Below are 19,452 nucleotides of genomic sequence, written 5' to 3' on the forward strand. Positions count from 1 at the left end.
GGACTTCAAATGGGAAAGATGAGTTTTTCTGTTCTCCAGGTTTCTGCTACACACAAACCATCTGAAGATCAAAGTCCTCTCTTTTCCCTACTTCTTCCCCCCAATTAAATAGAGAGCTGAAGCATTGCTGTTAGATTTGTTTAAAACAAGTTTTTTACTAATATACCTAAAGCCATAGATCCAACTGAGTGTACTACTTTTTAAACACTAACTTCAGCAGGCTGCAGGGGGCAGCTTCTTTTTTCAGAAATATGAGTTTCATGTAACTCTCCACAGGTTTTCCAAATATTTGTCCTTTGAGGATGAATTTGAGTTTTTTTTAATGGCCAAAAGTAATTTGGAGTCAAATTCATCAAACAAGGTTTGTGATGAGTCTTGGAATATTGCCATTTTTGCTAAAATATTAGGACTGGCAATGATAACATGGGATTGATTTCTCCATGAAAGCTATTTTTTTTAAATTATCCAGAGAAAACTTTGTGTGTGAACTCCAGACTTCTATGTACATTTAGTATTGTTGTTAAATGTTGTTATTACTATTATGATTATTTAATATATTGCTTCCCCAGGATGATTACTTTAATCATTGATAGTATTTGGCAGGTATTGTCTAGAGTGTCTAGAATATCTTTGCAGAGTATTTAAAATTCAGTTTCCAGGGTGAAATGCTTTGCAAGCCAGTGTTAAATAAATATCAAGAAATGCTCGCCGAGTGCAGTGGTGCATGCCTGTAATCCCAGCGGCTTAGGAGGCTGAGGGAGGAGGATCACAAGTTTGAAGCCAGCCTCAGCAAAAGCGAGGTGCTAAGCAACTCAGTGAAACCCTGTTTCTAAATAAAATACAAAATAGGACTGGGGATGTGGCTCAGTGGTTGAGTGCCCCTGAGTTCAATCCCCAATAGCCTCCACCTCCCCCCAACAAAAGAAAAGAATGCTGCAGCTATCTAAAATGAAAGAACCCAGATGACTTCTCTGGGAAATTCTGTGCCAAATAGTTTTGTTTATCAGTGCAGCTGAAGAGGGTTTTGCCAAAGAAATCATTCAGTTCCAGATGCCAAACTGACCAGATAGAGGCGCACTGGTACATGAAGCCAGAGCACAAAGTAAGCATGGGTTGTACGATACAGGTGTATCTCAGACATGTTGCAGGTTCAGTTCCAGACCACCACAGTAGAGTAAATATCACAATAAAGTGAGCTACGTGAAGCTTTGGTTTCCCAGAGAATATTAGTTATGTTTACAATCTACTATAGTCTATGAAGTATGAAAGAACGTTATGTCTTAAAAAACAAAAAGCATACCTAATGAAAAAATGCTAACAATCTTTTGAGCCTTCAGCCAGATGTAATCTCTTTTCTGGTGAAGAGTCTTGCCTCCGTTTTGAGGGCTACTGGTTGATCAAGGTGGTGGTGGTGATGCTAAAGGTTGAAGTGGCTGTGGTGGCTTTTTAAAACCAGATGGCCATGAAGTTTGCCGCATCGACTGACCCTTTCACAGAAGAGTAGGCTGTAGCCTATGACGCTATTTGATAGCATTCGCCCACAGTAGAATCTCTTTTGAATGTGGAGTCAGTCCTCCCCTTGCTGCCTCTTCCTCACTAAGTCGTTGTGACATTCTGGATCTGTTCTCATCTGAGCAATGCACACAGCGTTTTCACCAAGTGCAGGTTTCTATCAAGAAACCACTTTGCTCGTCTTTAAGAAGAAACTCCTTATTCATTAAAGTTCTGTCATGAGATTGTGATAATTCAGTGACATCTTCAGGCTGCAATTCTCTTAGAAGTTCCCATTCTAGCCCTCTTGTTATTTCTACCCCATCTGCAGTGTCTTTGTACATTGAAGTCTTGAACTCCTCAAGGTCATCCATAGGGTTGGAATCAACTTCTTGCAAACTCCTGTTAATGTTGCTCTTTTGACCTCTTACCATGAAACATGAATGTTCTTAGTGGCATCTAGAATGGTAAATCCTTTCCAGAATGTTTTCCAATTTAATGTTGTGTTGGGCATGAAGATGGCATTAATCTCATTGTACATCTGTTATGGTTTCGATGTAAGGTACCCAAAAGCTCATGCATGAGACAATACAAGAAGATTTAGAGATGAAATGATTGGGTTATGAGAGCCTTCATCTAATCAGCAAATTAATGTCCTGAAAAGTAGATTGAGTGGTAACTTTAGGCAGATAGAGGGTGGCTAGAGGAGGTGGGTCCCTGGGGGGGTGTGCCTTTGGGGTTTATATTTTGTCTTTGTTGAGCAAAGCTATCTCTGCCTGCTGACACAATGTCCCCAGCTGCTTTCCTCTGCCACACCCTTTGCCATGATGTTAGGCCTCACATCAAGCCCTGAGGAATGAAGTTAGCTGTCCATGGACTGAGACCTTTTAAACCACGAGTGCCAAAATAAAGTTCTCCTCCTCTATTTGTTCTTGTCAGGTCTTTTGGTCACAGCAGTAAAAGAGCTGACTAAAATAGCATCTGTATTAGAGCTCTTTGGTGACGAGGTGTATTGCCAGTGATCACTAATATTTTGAAAGAAATCTTGTTTTTTCTTAACTGCAGGTCTCAATGGTGGGCTAAAAACAATAAATTCTATTGTAAACAGATGTGCTATCATCCAGATGATGTCCCATTTCTGGAGCAGAGGCAGAGCATATTTAGTGTAACTCCTAAGGGCCTTATGATTTTCAGAGTGACAAATGAGCAGTGGCTTCATCTTAAAATCTCCAGCTGCTTTATCCTCTAATAAGAGAGTCACCCCGTCCTTGGAAGCTTTGTATCCCGGCATGGCTTCTTCTCTCTATGGAAGCCCTAGATGGCATCTTCTTCCAATGAAAGGCTGCTCTGTCTGCATTGCAAACCTGTTATTCAGAGTCATCGATTGTCTTAGCCACATCTTCTGGATGCTCCACTTGCTGCTTCACCTTGCCCTATTACATTATCAAGCCATCTTCTTTCCTTTAAGCCTATAAACCAACCTCCACTAGCTTCACGTTTCTCTGCAACTTCCTGACCTCTCTCAGCCTTCATAGAATTGAAGAGAGTTAGGGCCTTACTTTGGCTTAGGGAATGTTGTGGCTGGTTTGCTCTTCTCTCCAGACCACTGAGACTCCTCCAGATCCAGCAATAAGGCTATCTTACTTATCATTCCCTGGAGTAGCACTTGCAGTGTCCTTCAAGAACTGTTCTTTTGCAATTGCAACTTGACTGTTTGGTATAAGAAGGCTAGCTTTCAGCCTTTCTTGGGTTTTGACATGCCTTCCTCTCTAAACTTAACCATTCCTAGCTTTTGATTTAAAGTGAGAGGAGTTGGGAGTGTAATCCTAGTGACTCAGGAGTGTAATCCTAGTGACTCAGGGGGCAGAGGCAGGAGGACCACAAATTGGAGAACCAGACTCAGCAATATAGACCCTGTCTCAAAATTCAAAAATTACTGTATGAAGTACCCCTAGGTTCAATCCCCAGTACCAACAACAATAAATAAATAAAGAGTGTGACTCTTCCTTTCACTTGAACACTTAGAAGTCATTATAAGCCTATTAATTGGTATAATTCCAATACTGTTGTGTCTCAAGGAATAGGGAGACCCAAGGAGAGAGAGGAAACAGGAATAATCGGTCAGTGGAACAGTCAGAACACACACATTTGTCTATTAAGTTCATCATCTTCTATGGGCACAATTTATGACACCCCAAAACAATTACAATAGTAACATTAAAGATAATTTATCCAAGATCATCATCAACTTATACAGTAATAGCCAGGTGCTGTGGCACATGTCTGCAATCCCATCAGCTCAGAAGGCTGAAGCAGGAAGATCACAAATTCAAAGCCACCTTCAGTAACTTAGCAAGACGCTAAGCAACTTAGCAAGACCCTGTATCTAAATAAAACATTCTTTTAAAAGGGCTGGGGATGTAGCTTAGTGATTAAGTCCCTGGGTTCAATCCCCATACCAAAAAATAATAATATTATATATACACACATATATACATGTACATACACATATAATGTATATTATGAGATTTATATATACACACATACATATGTGCACACATATATAATAATGATAAAAAGGTTTGAAATATTTTGAGAATTATCAAAATGTGACACAGAGACACAGAGTGAGCACAGGCTGTTGGGAAAATGTCTCCAGTAGACTCACTCAACACAGGGTTGCTCCAAACCTTCAATTTGTAAAAAAACATAAGTTCTGTGAAGTGCAATAAAATGAGATCTGTCTATATATTGGGCTAGAAGACCAAGTACAATGCCTGAGAAGACATCAACATCAAAGAGCTAGAAATACTGGGCCAAGCCTGGTCACACACATCAACCCCAGAGGCCACAGACAGCCCAAACAGAGGCAAGAAACAGCCGAACCCAGACACCAATTTAAATTCGGCTTACAAGATTTGGACTTAAGCTCCCAAGCAGAAATGACCCTCCCAACTTGGGTTTTTTGTTTCTTCTCTCATCTTTATAATCCAAGAGGCTGAACAATACATTATCCATCTACAGCTATTGATAGAGACACATACATCCACATTTTTAATTCCCCACATAGACTTATTTTTCCTGTCCTTCAGTTTCTTCACTGTCAGAGCTTATTGAGAATGAGAGCCGTGTCAGCGCAGAAACTGTCAAACAGGAACGTTGATGCTAGGAATGGGCATAGAGGATTCTAGAAAGATTTTAGAACCATTCTGTCCAGGAGAACTATCTCACAGTGATGGAAATGTTCTAACCCTACACTGTCCAATGCTGAGGGCATGTGTAGCCATTGAGTGTTTAATGTGCCCAGTGTGAGTGAGGAACTGAACTTTTCATTTTATTTAATTGTAATTAATTTAAGTTTAAATAGTCTGATATGGCCAGTGGTTACCATCCTGGATAAGACAGAGCAGGTCTAGAGGATTCTGGCTAATTCAGAAGCACAAACACGACAGGGATGTTGGCGCAATGGTTGGATGCCAGAGTGCTGCATATTAAAAGAATCCTGGTCAGTTTGGATGGCTGCCCAGAGCCGTGTCCCATATTTCCTCTCTTCTTAACTGGTCCCAGCCCAGCCCCTTCAGTCAAGGTGTCTGGCTTGCAGAAAACAGTTTTAACGTTCTTTGGCCCTCTCTCTCTTCCCCAGAGCAGCATGCTGTTCAGGAGCTGACCAAGGCCGCCATGAGTGGCGTGGGCATTGATGGGGAAGTGCTCTCCTATTTGGAATTGGCCCAGGTTTGTTACAGTTTGCTTTTCACCTCTTAAGTATGTTCAATCCGTTCATTTAATGCTGATAAAACATTCCACTCTTGCATCTGTCTAAATAAAGATGTCACCACTGAGTCACAGAGGCCCCCTGTGTACAAGGAGAAGATCTGAGAGTTTTACATTTCAAGGCACCATTCAGCCTGCTGGGCTTCCTTTGATAAAACAACAAGGACCCCACCCCCACACTAGTCCCATTGTCCCCTAAGGCACTGTCTTCACATGTGGGAGAACCTCTGGAGCAAGATTGGGGGAGGTTTTGTCTCCCTTCTTTGAATTCTTGAACAGTTTCTAAAATCCCATGAAGCCCTATAATGCCCCCCACACACACACATTAATGAACAGCTCCCTGAAGCTCTCCTGGGGTTTTCTAAAATCAGTACTTATTAACATCAATATCCATAATCCCAATACATACTTGCATTCTTCCTCCAGAGAAGACCAAGAGCCAGCTTCAGCTTTATCAACAAAAACTTCTCTAAGGCACGAAGCTAATCTGCCTCAGTATCCTCTACTCTACGAAATGTGGATGGTAATTCACAACCTCACCCCCTTACAGATCATTTTGAGAATTAAGTGGAAGAGAATGTGGAAAGAGCCCTGGAGAATGGGAGCTCTCTCATGAGGAAAGGCACATGGGCAGAATGCTAGTCCCTGGCTTGGACTGATTGACAATGAATTTTCCACTGAAGGAATGAATAAGTTCTACCATCTTTCTGCTTGAGTTTGGCTTTCTGTGTGCTCATTCTCACTCTCTTACTGTCTGTCTTCGGGCAGTGGCTTAATAAGTCTGAAGTCAGGCAATTTAAAACAGTATTTAAATTGAGTAATTTAATTGATTGAGGGAGAGGAGGTGGTTTCAAGGAGAGGAAGGTGCAATGTGGCAGGTGTTGCTCAGGCCATTCAGCTGTGGCCACAGGAGATCGCTCAGGTTCAAAATGTTAGAAGGTGGAACAGGACTTAGGACAGCCTACTCACTCTGACTTAGCATTCAACAAATATTTGTGATTTTCTCTCCAAGTACCAGGCACCACCCTGGGCTGAGGGTGTATACATTACAAACAGTAGGTTCCCTGCCTTTGGAGCAATCATAGGCAAGTGAGAGAAACAGCCATGAATCCAGATTATTAAATCCAACATAAACAACAATCCAAACTGAAGATAGACATCTGTTGTGGTAGAAACAGTAAGCCCCCTACCATGGTTTGAAATTTGGGGTCTTTTGAAACATTCCCCATTTGGGTGACAGTTTAAGACTTGTGCTCTATTCAGTAAGTGTCCCTCCTAGGGAAAAATGAAATGACTCAGAATTTCATATAGGACCAGTTCACTTGAGGTCATAATTTGCACTTATGTCTGTTTGCTCAGTGTCCCCAGCCCGTCCCCTCCCCCTACCACCCTTCCCACACACACATACACACATCCTGCAAGGAAATCTGCTTATGCTAAGCCCTTGGCAGAAAGAGTTTAGGATGGTGTCTCCTTAGCTGGTTTGTTCAATCTTAACCTAGTAAAGAGCTGGAAAGAGCTTAACATTTACCCTTGGGGGCAAGTGAGTCCCTGATCTGTTGCCTTTTCCAACTTCTGTGGTGCAACTGGATGTAGTAATATGAAGTCACTGGACTCAGAGCAGGGAAGAAATTTAGACCATCAGCTGGCTCTCTGGAGCTGGCACTTGCCAACCTGGCTCACCACTACCAATCATTTTCAGAGAGAAATTGAACATCGAAGAGAAGCTGGAGGTACCAACGTCATACTCTCTCCAATGTTTGGAGTTGTGATTTTCAGTTTCTTGAGAGGGTTTCTGAGAACTTGGGCTTTTCAATTGACCTTCTCAGTGGAGATAGAAGCCACAGGGGTTCAGGTCTCTATGGCCAATAAAACATCTGCATGAGGGGCAGGGCAAGGGGTGCCATGCTGCATGTAATAGGATAAGAGGGAGAGTTGGCTGCTGTTTTTTTTTTTTTTTTTAATTTTTTTTAGTTGTAGATGGACACAGTACCTTTATTTATTTATGTTTATGTGGTGCTGAGGATCGAACCCAGTGCCTTACAGGTGTGAGGCAAGTGCTCTACCACTGAGCTACATCCCCAGCCCCATGGCTGTTAGTTTTTTGAGCATCAGATCTTTTGCAGTCATTCCTAACTCAGCTGCTACCTCCCTAAGCATCTGCTCAGAATAAAAAGATGGAGTGGTTGTCCCCCTCCCACCCTGCCCAGACTGCTTGCTCCTCTTATGTAACCAGAGGACAGGTATAGGACAGTCACGCATTCCACAGTCTCATCTTTCTGATCTTTGGCCCCAGCAAGCTGAGCTCTGACATGTGACACGGAGTATTCCGTTGCGGAGACTTCCTTAAACAGAGGTGACATCGCTGCTCTCTGCTGCTGGCTGGTGCCTTCCAGAGGGCAGGGCCATTCATCATTAGAGGCCAGGTGGCGGGAGGAGAGCAAAAGGGCGAGGCCTGTTTTTAAAACGATGTGATACAGTGATTATTTTGGGCGTCTCTGTCACGGTGGGGGTGAGGGAGGGTGTGCCAAACACTACCCTTGGCGGGCATCAGAGCCATGGCCAAAGTCAAAACACGGAGGTCAAAACAGGAGCTTTCCTGAATCAGTTCTGTGGGCCCTGCATTTCTTATGATGGCTTCCAATTTCTCTGTAGCCTCACTTTAGAAAATAAGAATCTGATCCCCATTTTGGTCACTTTTCTGCAGTTTCACAATGCCAACCAGTTGGCCGCCTGGTGTTTGCACCACATCTGCACCAACTACAACAGTGTTTGTTCCAAGTTCCGCAAAGAAATCAAATCAAAATCTGCAGGTAAGACCATGAGAGGTCCCCCCTTCATCCAGTTCTCCCCACCTGACTGAAGTAGCTAGCACCTTCCATGCAGTGGGAGGGAGCTCACTCATCTCATGGAGAAGTCCTTGCCTGGCAGTCACAGGAACGGTAGTCTGGGGATTCTCTTTGGAGAATGACTTGTATGGGGGACTCAGGTGGACTGGAGTTCAGGGTCCCATGCTGCACCGAGGTTGTTGGTTCCCCCTTGTCTAGGGAGGCTGGTCCTGGGAGCTAGCTTAGACTCTAAAATCAAATGGTTCAGGTTCTCTGTGCTCAGCTGCAGGACTTGTCAGCAAGAGAGTCTACCTCTCTAAACTCTAGTGTCACCATCTGCAGATGGTGCTACTCATAGTCTCTGCCACATCAGGCTATGGAGAGGATATCTGAAGCACCAGGCACAATTAGTGGACAGCAGGAGTAACCATCAGCGTCTTTCCTTCACCAGACAATCAGGAGTACTTTGAGCGGCACCGCTGGCCCCCTGTGTGGTACCTGAAGGAGGAAGACCACTACCAGCGTGTGAAAAGGGAACGAGAGAAGGAAGACATTGCACTAAATAAACATCACTCAAGACGAAAGTGGTGCTTCTGGAATTCATCTCCGGCAGTTGCCTGAAGAGGAACAGAAAAAAACAATCAGTAATCTGATACACCACTTTTAAAAGCACTACTGTAAAGTTAGTCGTCTTATTAGAGATGCGATGTAGTTCAGGTTTCAGGCACTGACCTTCCTCCACTTTTGTGCATTTATCTTTGTTAGGATCAAAGCACAAGCTCACCATCAATGAGCCTGGACAAAAAGGGAAGCTGACTCTCTCACTGCATTCCTTAAACTGATACGTATATATCTATTTTTTTTTTTTTTTTGGAGGCTTAATAAACTTTAGTCCGTTACTTTGTTTCTTTTTTATACAAAGAAAAAAAATCCAGCTTTCATGTTTCAGATTCCAAATTGGAAAATATTTTTATATGGTCTCTTGTATTTTGTTGAAACGAGAATACTATGTATTACTTTATTTTACAGGCCACAAATTTGACCATGATGTCGCCCTGTGAGTCTCTTGGCCCATATGACTGCCAAGCATTATTACATAATTAAAGGGTTATCCTTTTGCTGTGAAGTAAAGGGTTGGACTGAAGTCCCCCAAAGTGCAAGTTGAAAGTGCTTAATTTTTGTTCTTCTGAATAACATCGGTATAATTACCAACTCGACTCCAAGAATGTGTATTTACAATATTTGCTGTGTAAGTGCTAGTAATTATATGGTTATATGTGCCATGTAAAATATAGTGATAGCAAATATTCTGTTGTTTAAAATGTCTAGATTCAAGAGGATAATCTTTATAATCATTAGAAGGGCTCATTAAATCCCAGCATTATCCAGGGCAGACTCACTGGTGGACCTAAACACATAAGCTACCATTAGAGCATTGGTGTTTGGATTGCTATATTAGGTTATGTCTCCCAGTATTCCTTGATCTTGCCGTGCTTCTGCATCAGACTCTCCTCTGACTTGAATTGAGATGGGTAGGGGAAAATTTCCCCAGACTCGTCCCACCATCTACAGGTTTGTCACATCTCACCACCGGAAAACCGTCTTCCTCAGGTCTCTCACCTGTGGCCAACCAACTTCATTTTGTAAGGCATATATTTTTAACTCTTCCCAGGGAAAAATTCATGTTGCTGCAGAAGTAGGCTAAGGCAAACCACCCACTCCTGCTGAAATTCAGCAGGGCCTGTGAAAGCATGGAGCTGGAGGCTAGGTCCCTGCCTTCTCCAACCAGAAAGGAATCTAATCCCAAGAGTCTAGGAAATGGTGCTATTGTGAGTTAGTTCTGACCCTTGGTCCTTCTGAGTTTTCAGTGTTAAAATAGAAAGTGGTAGAGCAGGGGGGAGCTTTCAAGAGGCATCTAGTCATTGCTTCTCTGTGAATTAAAATGTTACACACACACACACACACACACACACACAGCACTGTAAAACCACATCTCCGTGCCTGCTGGGCGAGACATTATAAAATTGTGTGGGCAGGACCTGGGGCTCATCCTGTTAGGAGGTCAACTTATTGATGTTAAGGGCTGTTGATTTTATTTTTTTCTAGCTTTTCATAAAATGAAATAGACAGCTGAGTCCAAACCCCAGTGTGGACAAGTATGCATTTGGGAACCTGTCTGTATTACAGGTGGGTGTTTATTCTTGACAGTGGAAACACATTAGATGCTAGAGCTTGCCCAAAAGTGCAACACCCTCGCTGACAACAGGGGGCAGTGGAGTAGGGATGGTGATAAATGCATCCCCCTTGATTTTTTTTTTAAATGGGGTTATAAATCATTAATGGAAGCAGAAGGAAGATGGAATGAGAGGATAAATGTCAAGACTCAGGGAGAATTGGCATGTATCCCATTATAAAATGATAGAGATTGCGTTTTCAGTGAGTAGTCATAGTTAAATTTGTACAACCAAAGCTCCCATTTGATTGTAATCTTGCCAAAATGTAATGGACATATAAATGAACATGGGGTATAAGCAATAATATCCACTAGTGTTGTTATCAGCTGCTGTAACCAAGTGGCTGGTTCATTTGGTTGATGCTGATTATGGCCTTTAACCACGGTGGTTTGTTTCATGTTTTTTATTTCACAAAAAAAAAAAAAAGCCAATAAAATTGTTTAGCTATAAAATGCCTTCGTTTGTTTTTGTTGTTGTTGTTGTTTTTAAGGATTACCATCATATCGTGTGTGGAATTTAATAGCTTTTCTAAAGCTATCAACACTTTAAAGGTTCTAGGTCATGGGGGCTTCTGTGTGCTCCAGTAACAAGGCTGTTTGAATGGTGGTCATCTTTGTTTTCAGTGTTATCAGCAGAGATTCCGAAGCCATGATGTAAATGAGGCATCAGGCTCTTGGCACTTGGCTAAAACAGTTATAGCATTAGATACTGTGCAGCCTCAGGGGGCATCTCTATCCTAGTGGAATGATTATAATTTGGATTTGGACACTTCCCAGCAATTAAGTGAAACATCTGTACTGATGGGCTCTTAAAGAAGTCTTACCTCCAGAAGCAGGTCTGAGAAAGACTTCAGGAAAATCAGCAAACAATTTCTGGTGGTGTAATGTTTGCCCAAGCTCAGAGGGAAAGAAGGTCTCTAATGAGATCTCACAGTGGGACTTTTCTGTGTGGCAAGTTCTCTCTCACTCCATGGGAAAGAGTTGCCCACTGTAAGAAATAACTGTAGAATGAGGAAAATGGAATTTTCAGCATTTCCCCACACCTTTTTAAGATGGGTGGTGTCAATCACATCACTTTTTATATAGGTATACCAGGGAAGTCTCGCCTGTAGAAAATCATGGTCTTTCTCCTAGAGGGCTTGCAAATCATCAGGGATTTCAGCACCCCTATGTTGGCACTTGGGGACCCAAAAATCCTGTTGGTCTATAGTAAACTAAAATATTTTCATTATGAACACTTAATGCAAAGCGTTTCTGAAATTTATTTTCACATTGCCTCTATTATATGGTATATCAGTTGTCAAAATGCACTATTTTTCCTTCTTTTTGAGGGGGTACCAGGGATTGAACTCAGGGGTGTTTAACCACTGAGCCACATCTTCAGCCCTTTTTTATATTTAACTTAGAGACAGTTTCTTGCTGAGTTGCTAAGTGCCTTGCTAATTTGCTGAGGCTGGCTTTGAACTCACAATCCTCCTGCCTCAGGCTCTCAATTTGCTGGGATTACAGGTCACTATTTTTCTTGACTAGAGTATTTCTTGAATGGAGATAGATATTTGTGTGTGTGTGTGTGTGTAGTGTGTGTGTGTGTATAATTATATGTATAATTATATATATATATATATATATATATATGTGTGTGTGTGTGTGTGTGTGTGTGTGTGTGTGTGTGTGTACATGTACAGACAAGTACCTGTATGCATACATATATAATGTGTGTATATATATGTATATATGTATACACATACATATACATATATATCCTAATTAGATGGTAGTAGACAAGCAGCAATAATTTCTCTTTTTTAGAAGAATGTGACTATTGCATAAACGTTGTAGAGGTGAAAGGTAGAGTCAGGGAGAATGGTTTGCATTGTGTATGCATATGTGAGTTAGTGGTCATGTGGCTCCATGAAAGAAGTATTTATTAAGCCCCTTGTATCTGTATTTGTCCACAGTTCCAAAGAAAAGAATAGTTAGGTGTTGCAAGCAACCAATGAGGAAAGAACATGATTCATTTCCTTCTGCTTGAGTGCCAACCAAAATTTGGGCATTTTTTTTATTGTCTCCATATATAGATGGACAGTTTACAAAAGAAAAAAAGGAATGTGGGAGGGAGAATGAGAGGAAGAAAGGAAATAAGGAATTGAAGGGAAGAGCTCTTGACCAAAGCCATGGAATTGGAAGTTGATTTAAACACTCGGAGCCACAGATGGACTCTCTTTCTTCCAAGGTGTTCATTTATGAAGATACCACCTATATCATGACTTAATTTATTTTCTAGGAAGACTTTCCTGTCTTGATTTTTCAGCTAAAAGGCAGGTGATATGTACAGCATGAAAGGTTTAGACTTGAAAGTGAAGGAGATTGTATGGCAGCACTAGAGAAGCAACATTGGTTCATTTGGCTGCATTTGAAAATTCCATGCTTGGCTGGCAATGCCTCTGAATTGATGCTATTATTTAAGCCATTCAGAGGCATGATTTTTGTAATGGGTTCAGGTGCAGGTGCTCATCAGTTAGGTATTTGCAGACTAAAATATATGAAAATATATGAACAGATAATTCTGCATGTGGAAACCAATCATGCAGTTACATATCCATAGACATGAAAGTGCTATAAACAATAGTAGCAGACACAAAGTGACTTGCCAGCAACTCATTCCAATTGCTCACTATTTCCATAAAACAGAATATTTTAGTAACTGTAGGTGAGATGAGAGCTACCTAAATGTGTCTCCATAGAAGAAGTATTTATTAAGCCCTTTGTATCTATATGTGTTCACATATCCAAAGACAAGAAGAGTCAGATACTGCAGAAAAGAATATGATTCATTTCTTTCTCTTTGGGAGCCAACCATATTTGGGGTATTTTTTATTAATAGATATGTAGATACATACATATAGACATGTTGATTTGATGGATCCTGGTAGTCCCAATTGGAGTGATAGACTCACGGAATGTTATATTTGTTAAGCGAAAAGATGCATAACTGCTCTATTGTTGAGTCATCTAGAAAACAGGATCAGATTTCACTGAGTTTCTAGTGCTGATTAAATAATCCCCTATGGCTACACAAAACTTTGTCCATAGCAAGTCCTCGGTAAATGAAAGCTGAACAGAAATGAGATGAACCAGTGTACTTAGCAAATTGAAAACAAAAACAAGAAATCCAAAAGAAGATCAGCCATGCTATGCTTATTGTGGTCTCTTGCTGCCTCTCTCCAACCAAGTACCAATCTTGCTGCTTCCTGCTTCTTGAAAGTGATTAAAGAATTAGAAAGTAGGGGCTGGGGATGTGGCTCAAGTGGTAGCGTGATCGCCTGGCATGCGCGGGGCGCTGGGTTCAATCCTCAGCACCACATATAAATAAAATAAAGATGTTGTGTCCACCATAACCTAAAATAATAAAAAATAAATAGTAAAAAAATTCTCTCTCTCTTTAAAAAAAAAATTAGAAAGTAAGAGCTGTGGGGAGGTTAAAAGGGCAGAGGGCTCAAGAGAAAGGCTGGTAGGGGAAAGGGAAGATGACACTTTCCAAGGGGACACTTCCCCTTACTGTGTCTCCATCCTGTTGGATGAGGTTGGACCCTCAGCAGGCCAAGCTGGGTTGAGACTCTGATTCCCTTGGAGCACATTTTATTGTTCCCAATCATTTTTTTCTTCCTTTTCTTGAAGGTTAAATGCAAAGTCTAGTTAGCCATCATCTTGTTTGGCTTTTGTTGCTATAACTGAATACCACAGACTGGGCAACTCATAAAGAATGTCAGTTTATTTGGCTCATGGTCCCGGAATCTGGGGATTCTAGGAGCATGGTGTCATGCCGGCATCTGTGCTGTGTCTAGTGTGGATTTTCCAGTTGCTTCCAAACATGACAGAGGGCATCATCTGGCGAGACAGAACAAGCATGTGTCAGCCCAGGTGTCTCTTCTTCATCCTTTTTTTGGTACTGGGGATTAAACCCAGAGGCACTTTACCACTGAGCTACATCCCCAACTTTTTTTATTTTTTATTTTGAAACAGGATCTTGATGAATCGATGAGATTCCCTAAATTGCTACAGCTGGCCTTGAACTTGTGATCCTCCTGGCTCAGCCTCCTGAGTTACTGAGATTACAGTCTGGTGCCACTGTGGCCAGCTCATCTTATAAGCCCACCAGTCCTATGGGGGTACTGCCTGATTTTATCTAATTCTAATTAGTTTCTAAAGGTCCCACTTCAGGTATCACATGAATTTGGGGATACAATTTTCAACAAATGAAATTTGGGGAGACACATTTAAGACCTAGCAGCCATGCTCCTCAGTGCTTAGCATGTTGTCATCCTCAGTTAATACAAAGACATTTTTTATTTTCTCCATCCATAATATCCACTCCCCTATCATGGTCAATATACGTATTTAAATATGTATCCGCATATCAGTTTTGTTTCACATACATAAATGTTGTTATTATTTTAAAAAATGGTGTCATATAACAAATTTCATTCTGTTATCTGCCCTTCTGAGTCTGTACTGTGCATCCTGTCCTTTGTTTCCTGTGGATGCCTAGAGTTCCACAGACTGTAACCCTATGGTTACTCTCCTGTACCAGAGTGATGGAGCCACTAGGCAATAATTCTCCCTGGCTTTACAGTGAAATTCCTTGTACAGGCCCTGGGTAGACATCTAAAAGTGGATTCTAGGTCCTGTTCTAGGTATACTGAATCAAAGCCTCCTGAAATATAGACTGTGTAGGAACATGGAAGTCAGTGATGAAATTCCTTCCCAACCCTCACCCCACCACCACCCCGTCACATTAAGACAATATGATTCAGCAAAATTCAAGAGTCATAAAGAATCTGAAAAGCTCTGACCCAAACCAGAGATCTTCTGCCCTCTGAACAATGAAAGGAGTAACTAGTTTAGTTTCCTACCATCTGAAAGGCCTAAAGAAGCTTTCTTGATGATGAAAACTGTGAGTCATTGGAATGAGTTACTGGGTCCCACTTTGTGTGTGTGTGTGTGTGTGTGTGTGTGTGTGTGATCTGACCCTCATGAAAGGCAAGAGACCCAGATAATGAATACTAAGACTTCTCATTTTCAGCCTTATAAAGATTCCCTGGCTTGATTTAATCATTTCATAAAGTATACAGATATCAAAATATCATCTTGTGCCCCATAAATATATACAATTTTTATTTGTCAATTATATCTTGAAACCTGGGTGGCGGGGGTACAGGGGGATTCCCTAGTGAGCTTGTGCACATGCCCTGGAAGTTGTTTTCTAATCTTGTTTCTTCATATATGAAATCTAAAGAAAAAGTCACCTGCCAGTACAAAGTCTATAGATTCTTCAAACTATCTTGAAAATCCTGGATAAATTCTCTCTTTGACAGTCCTGGATAAATTTAAAAAAAAATTAAAAATAAATAGTCAAACTTCCCTTTCTCCTAGTTTTCTGCTCCAAGTGTAAACCACAAAGCCCCATCATCTAATCAGATGAAAGGACTCAGATTTCTCTCTCTGCCCCACCCCCACTGCTTGGATCCCACTGCAAGTACCAAGATAGCTCTTTACTTAATAAACCTGAATGATTTTAAAATGACTAGTCACGATGATGTGGGGGAAAAGGCACACTCATATATTGCTTGTGGCACTGCAAATTGGTGCAACTACTCTGAAAAGCAGTATGGAGATTCCTTAGAAAATTTGGAATAGAATCAACATTTGACCCAGCTGTCCCACTCTTCATTCTATACCCAAAGGACTTAAAATCAGCATACTATAGTGACATAGTCACATCAATGTTTATAGCAGCTCAATTCACAGTAGCTAAACTGTAGAACCAACCTAGATGCCCTTCAACAGATGAATGGATAAAGAAATTGTGGCATATATACACAATGGAATATTACTCAACATTAAAAGAGAATAAAATTTTGCCATTTGCAGGTAAATGGATGGAGTTGGAGAATATCATGCTAAGTAAGCCAATCCCAAAAAACCAAAGGTGGAATGTTTTCTCTGATAAGTGGATGCTGATCCATAATGGGGGTGGGGTGGGATGGGAAGAATGGAGGAACTTTGGGCAAAGAGGAGGGAGGGAGGAAGGGAACATTGGGGGCAAGAAAGATGATGGAATGAGATGGACATCATTAACCTAGGTACATGTATGACTGCACATATGATGCGACACTGCACCATGTACAACCAGAGAAATGAAAACTTGTATTCCATTGGTGTACAATGAATCAAAATGCATTCTTCTGTCATATGTACCTAATTAGAATAAATTAATTAATTAAAAAAAATAAGTAGCCATGCTGGGTTCAATGGTATATACTTGTTACTCCAGAAGCTGAGGCAGGAGGATTGAAAGACCAGCCTGAGTAGCTTAGCAAGACTGTGTCTCAAAAATTAACAAAAGGGCTGGCATGTAACTCAGTGGTATAACATCCCTGGGCTCAATCTCCAGTGCTTAAAAAAAAAAAATTTAAAAGTAAATAGTCAATAGTCATCATAAGTGACCAAACATCTGAACATTTTAACCCAAAGAAATGGTCTTATCAATCAGGAAGGAAGGAAGGAACCAAAATGAATGTAGACTGTCTCCCCAGCACATGATGTACTGCTAATTACCCTGGCTCTCTTTTACTTAAATTTGCATAGATAGCCAGGGCGGTTAGACCTCAGGTATGCTCCAATGTGCTTTTCCATGCTCTTCCAGATTCACTCAAATATTTCTTTATCGTACCCAACTGTGTGGACCAATGCTCCAAGTCTTGGCACTACTTTACCAGAATCAAAAACATGGATTTGAGAACCACAATAATAAAAGTTAACAGTTTGACTAAATATTATAGACAAGCACTATGATGAGTGCTTTGTGAGCCCGTGTCTCATTTAGTGCTCACATCATTAAGTGGAGAGCAATGACAGAGCATGAGGCACTTGCTAGATTTGGCCACCAAATCTTGAAACCCCACCTCCCAGAACTGTGAGAAAATAAACTTTTATTCTGTACCAAGGTCTCAGGCACTTTGTTATAGCTACACAAAAACGACTAAAATAGATGAGGCATATTGATAAAATTATTGTGTTTTGATAAGCAGGGTGAAAAAATTTCATCTCTTTTCCACTGTCAAAAATCCAATCAATTTGAATAACATCAAAATATAAGCTCCTAGTGATTACTTTTTCAAAGTTACAGAACCTCTGACATTTCTCCTCCCAAAAAATGTACACAAGACATTATTTGAAAGGGCATTATTGAATTTTCCCTAAACTGTGCAAAATAAATTTTATACATGATTTACTTGAACCTAAGCAAATTTCTGCCACATGGTGTTTTATAAACCTACTGCAATTTCTGAAAAAGGCCCCAGATGGCAATTCCCTTGTTATTCCCATCATTCCTCAACACACACAAAACCAGACCAGAAAAAAATAATCAACAAGATTAGAGGCAGACTTTAAAGTTTATTTCTATCAATTGCCTAATTTTAAACTCTGATTTTTATTTTACTTATGAAATTACCTAAGAAAGAGAGGGGGGGAAAAAAGTCATTGCTCAGAGCATAGGTACTGGAATCTAAACTGACTCCATTTCCAATAAATTAACAGAGCATTCCTCCAACTGCCCAAATCCTAAGCAACCTGGCCAGCTGCGGCAGCATGGAACAAAATCTTCCTGAGATCACTTTTTTTTACTCTAATAATTTTTTAATCCAATAATTATATGGGAAATAAAGTGGATCTCTTGAAACATAGATCTTCTTGCACTTGCAAGGGACAGAAAAATAACTATCTGGACACATCCAATTGGGTATCTTTTGTTTTTTCATAGTTCAAGTTGTTTCTGAATGATAGGTACCTTGGTAACAGGGGTGAGTGACATCTCTATGTGTGGTGGTGATCTGTGTTGAAATTAGCTCTTTCCAAAATTGGCATCTTACTTCTTCTCGACTATGCAAGTCCTAAAGCAGGAATGACTGCATTCAAAACCAATAGAGATAGAACCCTCCTGACTTAAAAACAGGAAAGGCCTGCAGATGGAAAACATATTTCCGTTAATAGTACCCTGACCCAAACTTCTACCCCAAAAGTCAGGGCCTTCTAAATCTGAAGATAATTCCAGATCTCATGTCTACTATAACAGACCACCTGATAATGGGGTTCCTTTGATCCTGGAGAATACATAACAGCTGTCACTTTCCGTAACTCAATCACTCCCTACCCCAAGCCTGACCCCTCCTTTAGGATCTGGCCCTGTGGAAATTCTATTTAACCAACATCATATCACATGCAAAAGATGATGCAACCAAAGGTCTAGATGTTTTATAGTAAGGCAAAAAACATTGCTTTTAAATCCCTCAGAGGTTCATATTGAATGCCCTATGATCCAATATCTCTGGCACCAGAACTGACTTTCTCATTCACTATATTTTGCAGGAGGTAACTTCATTTCCTTCAGTCCTGGAAATCCCTTGTACCAGCATGGTGCCAATTATCTACCTCTTACCTTGGGAAGCCTGGTGACCATATGTTGACTTGGCCTTCCTCCTTCCTTGCCAAAAACTTGATCTGAAAATTATCTCAAATCATTTCAATTCATCAAGGACTTTTTGAACTTCTATGTGCCAAAAATAATAAGAGACCAGACTTTGGCCTTAGAAAGCATCAAATAATCTGGTTGTACACATTTAAATAATGCCAGTCAGGCAATAAATGAACATACCAAAATTAAGGCTATAGACCAGATGTGAAAAATTGGTTTCATTTCATCTGCTAATGCATGGTTATATTGTGAAAGATTCTGAGGCACAGTCTGGGTTCAAGGGCAAAGAGGGCTGAGATTGCTTAACAGGATCTGACAAGGCTCTGGGGAAAGAGGCTAGCAGTGTAATTGTCAAATGTGTATTCATTCCACAAATATTTATTGCACTGATACCCACCTAATATGAATTGGTGCCTATGTTCTTATGGAATATACATTCTGTAGTGGGAGACATGGAAATGAAAACAAAGAAATACATATTTTTATCAGATGAATGCTATGAAGAAAAAAAAAAGAAGAGATGGAAATGATTCATAGCATCTTAGACAAAGGTGGACAGGAATGTCCTCTCTAGGGAGTACTGACTGAGTGGA

General features: G+C 40.7%; 1 protein-coding gene across 5 annotated transcripts in view; it reads left to right on the forward strand.

Moving 5' to 3' along the window:
• The window catches only part of Rhobtb1 (Rho related BTB domain containing 1), a 129,897-nt gene extending 119,158 nt beyond the window's left edge, over positions 1 to 10,739 (forward strand). For all 5 annotated transcript variants that reach the window (XM_071611235.1, XM_071611237.1, XM_071611236.1 and 2 more), the window contains 3 exons: positions 5,135 to 5,223; positions 7,970 to 8,075; positions 8,542 to 10,739. In XM_071611235.1, coding sequence (XP_071467336.1) covers positions 5,135 to 5,223; positions 7,970 to 8,075; positions 8,542 to 8,711 — 365 coding nt within the window. In that variant the 3' untranslated portion in view covers positions 8,712 to 10,739. The remainder of the gene's footprint in view (positions 1 to 5,134; positions 5,224 to 7,969; positions 8,076 to 8,541) is intronic.
• Positions 10,740 to 19,452: the final 8,713 nt, after the last annotated feature.

This window comes from Marmota flaviventris, chromosome 4 (assembly GCF_047511675.1).
Source record: "Marmota flaviventris isolate mMarFla1 chromosome 4, mMarFla1.hap1, whole genome shotgun sequence".
Classification (NCBI taxonomy): Eukaryota; Metazoa; Chordata; class Mammalia; order Rodentia; family Sciuridae; genus Marmota; species Marmota flaviventris.